Source organism: Mesoplodon densirostris, chromosome 3 (genome assembly GCF_025265405.1).
Source record: "Mesoplodon densirostris isolate mMesDen1 chromosome 3, mMesDen1 primary haplotype, whole genome shotgun sequence".
NCBI classification, from domain to species: Eukaryota; Metazoa; Chordata; class Mammalia; order Artiodactyla; family Ziphiidae; genus Mesoplodon; species Mesoplodon densirostris.
The window spans coordinates 160,764,208-160,771,536 of record NC_082663.1 but is presented as its reverse complement, the minus strand read 5'-3'; the positions used below and the strand labels follow the sequence as shown (position 1 = coordinate 160,771,536).

Here is a 7,329-nt window from a genome sequence, read left to right as displayed (position 1 = left end):
TTTTCTTTCTTTCTCTCTCTTCCTTCCTCCCTCCCTCCCTCTCTCCTTCTCTTTCTTCTTCTTCCTTTCTTCCTCCCTTCTTCCCTCCCTCCTCCCTACCTCCTTCTGTCCCTTCTTTCTTCCTTTCTTCCTGCCTACCTTCCTGCCTTTATCTCTTTCTTTCTTATGCCCTTTATCAGGTTGGGGCACTTCCCTTCTATTCCCAATTTTCTGAGAGTTTTTATTATGAATGAATATTAAATTTTATTAAAATAATTTTCTCATTGAATTGCATCCCCATGGTAAAGCCCACTTGTTCATGGTGTTTCATTGTTTTTGTCTACTGACAGATTTGATTTTCTAATATTTTTTGAAGATTTTTGCACCTATGTTCATGAGGTATATTGACTTGTAGTTTTCTTGTCTTATACTGTCTTTGTCTGTTTTTGTATTAGCGTAATGCAGGGTTTGCAAAATGGATTAGGAATTGTTTCCCTCCTCTTTTATATTCTGGAAGAGATTGTGTAAAATTGGTGTTATTTCTTTAAAAATATTTGGTTACATTCACTGTGAAATCATTTGGGGCTGGAGATATTTTTTTTCTGGAAGATTTTTAACTACAGATCCAATTTCCTTAATAGTTAGGACTATTCAGGTTATACTTTCATCTTGGGCGAGTTTTGGTAATTTATGGTGTTTGAGGAATTGATCCATTTAAACTAGTTCATCAAACTTATGTACATAGAGTTGTTTGTATTAGTCCTTTATTATCCTTTCAATGTCTGTATGCTCTGTAGTGTTATTCCCTCTTGCATTCATGGTATTGGTAATTTGTATTTTCTCTCTTTTTTCTTTGTCAGTTTTTCAAGAAGTTTATCTGATTTATTGATCTTGTCAAAGAACCAGCTTTTGGTTTCATTGATTTTCTGTATTGTTTTTTCTGCTTTCAATTTTATTGATTTTTGCTGTTTATTATTTCTTTCCTTCTGCTTGCTTTGGATTTATTTTGCTCTTCTTTTTTTCTGGGTGATGGCTTAGATTATTAATCTGAGACCTTTATTATCTTAGGTTATACACATTTAATGCTGTAAAGTCTCCTCTAAGCACCATTTTAGCTGCACTCCCCCAATTTTTATATCTCATATTTTCATTTTTGCTCAGTGCAAGACATTTTTAAATTTCCCTTGAGACTTTCTCTTTGACACATGGATTATTTCAAAGTGTGCTGTTTAATTTCCAAGTGTTTGGAGAACTGCCCATTATCATTCTGTCATTGATTTCAGGTCTAATTCTATTATGGTCAGAGGACATTCTTTATATAATTTTCAATTTGAAAAACTGTGTTCAGTCTTGTTTTATAACTCAGGATATAGTATATCTTGGTAAATCAGGATATAGTCTATCCTAGTAAGTGTTCCAAGTTCAATTAAAAATAATACATATTCTTCTGTAGTTGGGTAGAATTTTCTATACATGTCAATTAGATCCAGTTGGTTGATGATGTTGTTCAGTTCTTCTATAACAGTGGTTTTCAACTGGTAGTGGTTTTGCCCTTCTTTCTCAGGGGACATTTGTCAATGTCCAGAGATATTTTTGATTGCCACAACTTGGGGGAAGATGCTGCTGACACCTAGTAGTAGAGACCAGGAATGCTGCTAAACATCTTACAGTCCACAGAACAGCCCATGTCCCCCACAAGAAATAATTATTCAGTCCAAGATGTTAATAGTTCTGAAGTTGAGAAACTCTGTTCTATAGCCTTGCTGATTTTTTAATTTGTTTTTTCAATTAAGGAGATAGGAGTGTTTGAGTCTTCAACTACAATTGTGAACTTGTCCATTTCTCCTTTCAGTTCTGTCAATTTTTGCTTCATGTATTTTGAAGCTTTGTTATTAAGTTCATACACATTTAGGATTGTTATGTCTTCTTAGTCAGTTGACCCTTTCAGCCCATGTAATGTCCCTCTTTATCTCTGGTAATTTTCTTTGCTCTGAAGTCTACTTTGTCTGATAATAATATAGTTACTCCAGCTTTCTTTTGTTTAGCATTATCATGATGTGTCTTCTTCCATCTCATTACCTTTTTTTGTTGTTGTCAAATAATCCTTTAGTGAAATATTTTCCTTTGTAGTTTTTAACTAGCTGGGAATTCTACTGTACCATTGTTGATGTCATCTATGATGCCATGAGGATGAAGGCCATCAAATCACAGCTCACCGACTAGTCAGTCCCCAGCACCTCTTTAATGTTTCTAGAGAGTTCTCTAGCTAAAGATCAGTGCTGCATCTCTCAAGCAATGTTGACAATCTCATCAAAAGTGATATTTTCACTGTGCTTACTGTTTGTCTGCTTCTTTCTGTCTCCGGGTTGTTCCTTGAGGACTTTAGTGGTCAGAGCAGAGGCAGAATGTACTACTTCAGTCTGGGCCTGTTTGTTCTGAATGGTTTCTCTATAATCCTAATACCCTTCCAGTAACCAGTTGTCTTGGTGATGTCATCACTAACATTTTTTGGAGACAGATCCAGCAGGATGATCTTGGGGGCCAGGGAAGATGTGGTACTGACTTCCTCACAGGTGTACCTGAGGTTCATGACTTTGATCTCATTGGGGTCACACTTGGGTGGCATGACAGAGGCAGCTAGTGTCAGATGAATCTAGAGGTGGGAGGACAGAAGAGAGTTGCACTTTGTTTTCCTTTGAGCTGAAAGCCTGAGCCAGTACTTTTATCCTACCTGTATCATTTTATTTGAAGTGAGTTTCTTGTTGACTTCATATATTTGGTTCATGCTTTTCCTTCATTTTTACAAACTCTTGTTTTTATTTGGTTTGTTTAGACCACTTACACTTAATGTAATTATTGATATGTTTGAATTTAAGGCTACTATTTCATTATTTGTTTTCTGCTTGTTCTCTCTTTTTTGTTGTTGTTGTTTCTCTGTTTTCCATTTTCTGCCTTCTTTTGGGCTATTTGAACTTTTCTTAGTATTCCATTTAAATTTATATATCACATTTTGGACTTTATCTCAGTATATTTTTGGTTATACTAGCGATTACAATAGCATAATTAAGTTTTCACAGTTTAGTTGGACTCAGTACTTTACCACTTCAAGTGGAATATATATTACCACCAGATTGGTCCCTTTATCCTTCACTTATTATGTTGCAGTTGTCTAATATATTACATCTACATCTACATACTTGGAGAACCTCATCAGAAAATATCATAATTTTTGTTTTCAGTTGTCAAACATCTTTTCCAGAGCTCTACAGGAGAATAATAGTCTATTATATTTAGCACCCCTCAATATAATTCTTCAACAAGGGGCTTCTCCACATCACTCTGGCCCCCTGTTTCTTTCTGCACCCTCTCTCCTGTCCTCACATATAAGGAAGCCTGGATTTTCCATTTCCATGAGACAGGCCCTTATCCTGGACCTTACTAAACTGTCAGGACCTGTGGCTTAGAGTTATTAAAGGCACAGTTTCTGCTTGTGAATCAATCACAAGCGGTGTTGAAGGAACTTCCCTTTTCCTTTGGAGGCAGCAATAATAGAATCAAATACAAGTGTTCACAATTGTTTCCATGTAGCTGTCTACATTTTGTTGTCCTTAGTCAATGCCTACACCTGAAAATCCTCCAGGTTTTTGTAAAAGCAGGGAGTGGGTGACTAACATTTATTGGAATACCTCCCTCTCATATATACGCATACCTCTATTAACAGAAGTGCCCTACGCAGCTCTGATGTAGTATAGCCTCTATTGTCTCAGAAACATCTCTCTCTTTTCACACACACACACACACACACCTTTCATTCCTAAACAGTACAGGTAATGTATATATTTTCTCCTGGCCTTTTAGCTAGGAGACTATATGCTCAGTATGTGAACACCAAATAAGGTGACCAAATAATTTATCATGTAAGTCAGGATACTTTTGAAAGTGAAAGGGGATGCTATTACTAATGCCAAGACCTCATGAAGTGCATCATAAACAGCACTGCAGCTGGGAATGAATGGCCGAATGTGATTTGGACACAGCTGGGAGAAACCAGTGGAAACAGCCTTGACCTCGGAGGATTTGAAGGGCATGTAAGAGCAACTCCCAGGGATGAAACAATTCAGCCATTCAGATCCCTGTACCCGAACTAAAAGGGGTTTCCTTGAGTGCAATCTCTTCTCATATTCACAACCAGTCTACAAGGGAGGTGTTATTATCAGAGATAAAGAAATGGAGGCTTGGCGAGTGAATGCAAAATGTCTAAGATCCCCACAGCCAGAATTTCATAGAGCTGACACTAGGACTTTGCCCTCTCTGATTCCAGACACCAACCTGGAAACCCCGTAATGTCATGGACTGCATACAGACTTTGACAGCATTGGATCAGGGCTCAAATCCCAGTTCCTGGTGCTATACCAGCTCTGTGACCTTAGCTGACCTGCATGATGACAGTAGCATTGTGAGAATAGGAGCTTATGTTTATGCACTGCTTGCCATGCACCCTGCTCTGAGCTAGATGCTTTCCCCAAGTTATCACATTCACACCTCACACTAACCCCATCATGTAGGTACTCTTAGAAATCACAATTTGCAAATGAGGGAAATAGTCTGAAAGAGCCTGGCAAAGTCCCCACTGCATGGGAGATAATGAATATTAGTTCTCCTTCTCTCCTCACACAGGTCAGAGCATGATGCATGTCCTGAACAATTCTGTTTCATAATATTTTTCTGGAAGATCTTAGGAGTGGTCCGTTCTCCTAATGAATATACCTCCTTCTCCAGTTTTTCTAAAGGCTCAAGGATTGCTTATAATATGGTGCGTATTAATTTTTTTATTTTTTATGGCCAGAATCCCTCCCACTCTTTTGAAACCATTTTGTCCCATCCTGTGGTTGTGGCCATGCATGAGAAACAGCAGGTGGTGCCAGATGACAGATGGTGTGGGAGCCTGTTTCCCGGTAGGAGGGGGCGCGAGCGAGCGAGCAAGCAAGCAGGCAGACAGCTGCCAGGAGCCCGCTCGCTTGCGCCTCGCTCTCAGAAGCTCTCACTCCAGACGCACGCAAGGCGCTGTCCTTTCAGCACCACAAGCTCCGGCTGAGGAGGGAGGACTCCTGGCCGTCCTCCTCTTCAAATTGGCTTGAATCTGCTCTGACCACCCAAGAGTGCAGCACAGTAAGTAGGCATTTGTTTTTGCTATAACCACTCCCCAATGTCCTCCAACCCTTTCCCTTTCACTCCCACAACAACCCTATTTTGTCTAATAACGTTCCATCAGCAGGATTGACAAGAAAAATTCAGTTGTGCTGGGCTTCTGGGGCAGGGGTGGGATCACCGTTTCACTTCCAAGGGAGCTGGAAAGAAATAAATGTGATTTGTTTATTTAGTTGGCAATCTTGCAATATGGGGATTGCTAACTTTCCATGGAACCAAAAAAAAAAAAAAAAAAAGGCCCTTTGCTATTGAGGAAATGGAGGCATTCCATGGCTGAATAACAGGATCAGGTTCAAGCCAAACCTTTTTTGTTTTAGGAAATTGTATCTCCTGTACAACCTACATATTGAGTAAAAGGGTACACTACACATAGGGGCATTGAATGTATTTATTGTATTTTAGGGAGATTAATGGAAAAAAACAACAACATAATAAAATAGCAACCAAGATGGTAAGCTGAAATTTATCATACTGCAGGGTGACCCAGAATAATAAGATTTATTTTTGCACTAAGAATAAACTTTCCACTGAGATTATATGATTATATTAGCTCTAGTGTCTTGGATATTTTTTTATGATTGTATATTTTGTATGTGAGCCTAGGATTTTCCTTGAGTTTCTTAAATTTGAAAGCTCTTAAGTGCCATGGGTAGGTGGCATATCTGGATGATTAAAGAAGTTTTACTGGATAATGGGAACCATGTCAGGAAATCTAGCGGAAGATCGATGACTGATCTGTACACTGAAGCTGCTGGAGTGGAACTGTTGAGGACAGCTCTATTTTCTCGGTCGTCAGCCCTCTGTTTTCCTGCCTCACTTCCCACTGTAACTAGAATCCCACTGCTTGCCTTAGGTCTGGGAAGAAAGGCGTAAGGATGGTGAAGCTGAACAGTAACCCCAGTGAGAAGGGAACCAAGCCGCCTTCGGTTGAGGATGGCTTCCAGACCGTCCCCCTCATCACTCCCTTGGAGGTTAATCACTTACAGCTACCTGCTCCGGAAAAGGTAAAGCAGGTGCTCTTTTCCTCATCAGCCCCCCATGCTCCCCCCTTCCCAGGAAATAAAGCAGCAAAAAATTCCACCTCCCCCAAACCCTTTCATTCCCTCATCAGCCAAATACGTTCCCTTTCTTGTAAAATGTAGTTATTCCTTCCAGAGACATGACATCTCTTATGTTATATCAGATTTATGGTAAGTGTTTATTCTTTTTTTTTGTTCACATATATGTACATGAGCAAGAAAATAATCTTTCCTCCTAAAAGTTTCATCATAGTAGATGACTACTAATAAGCTTCTAGATGACGAAAGAGAAAATTGTCTTGATTATTTTGGGAAGGTGTTTCAAAAATTGACTGCTACAGATTTGAGGACAGAGAATTGGATACAGTCCAACAGGCATTTAGTTTGCACCTCCTAAGGCCCCATTCCTATGCTGCAAGTTGGTTTTAAAAAGACACATTACAAAATCCCTTTTCAGTATAACACTTAAATTAATATAAAGCATCATGGTAAATGCAGTGCCTGAGCATTACAAAGATTGTGAGAGCACAGGAGTGGAAAAAACTAAACTCTGTTGTGGCAGAGAGGGGACTGGGAGGACAGATTAGGTAAGCTGCAGAGGAGAACATTTGAATTTGGCTTTTAAAGGTGAGTAAAAACCTCCCAGGTAGACCATTAGAGGAAAAGGCATTTAAGGCAAAGGGCAAACGTATGCAAAGGATGGAGAGCTTTTGGGAAATAGCATGACTGAAGTAGAGTGTCTTTGGCGGAGGCGTGGCTGGAAATGAGTGACTGGCTGATGGCACATCTCCTGACATGGGAGTAGTCCATGAAGAATGGAGGTGAGCAATTATACAAAAGTGGTAGAGTTATCCCATGGACATAGGTGGGAGAAAGGATATTGTTTAAGATCCATCTGAGAGAACTTGGGGTTTTATAATGTGAGCTTTTACATACCATAAGAGAGAGATTTGGAGGCAAATGATGAAGTTCCCTTGCTGAAGAGTGAACAATGGATCATTCCATTTGTTTGATTTTCTCATCGGCTTCTACAGGAGGGCATTGTGTGTCTTAACCAATTGGCTCTATCCAATGAACAGAAGAGGAGCCAAAGCTAGATAAACGTCCTGGCTGATTGGCTAAG

The 7,329-nt window shown here is 39.4% G+C and overlaps 1 protein-coding gene and 1 pseudogene across 1 annotated transcript in view; one reads left to right on the top strand and one right to left on the bottom strand.

Annotated features, from left to right (window-relative positions):
* Positions 1-2,112: 2,112 nt before the first annotated feature.
* On the bottom strand, positions 2,113-2,683 carry LOC132485909 (large ribosomal subunit protein uL11-like; annotated as a pseudogene).
* Positions 2,684-6,062: 3,379 nt separating this feature from the next.
* The window catches only part of NSG2 (neuronal vesicle trafficking associated 2), a 56,680-nt gene continuing 55,413 nt past the window's right edge, over positions 6,063-7,329 (top strand). The window contains exon 1 of the mRNA XM_060092515.1: positions 6,063-6,191. Within this exon, the coding sequence (XP_059948498.1) occupies positions 6,063-6,191 (129 nt within the window). The remainder of the gene's footprint in view (positions 6,192-7,329) is intronic.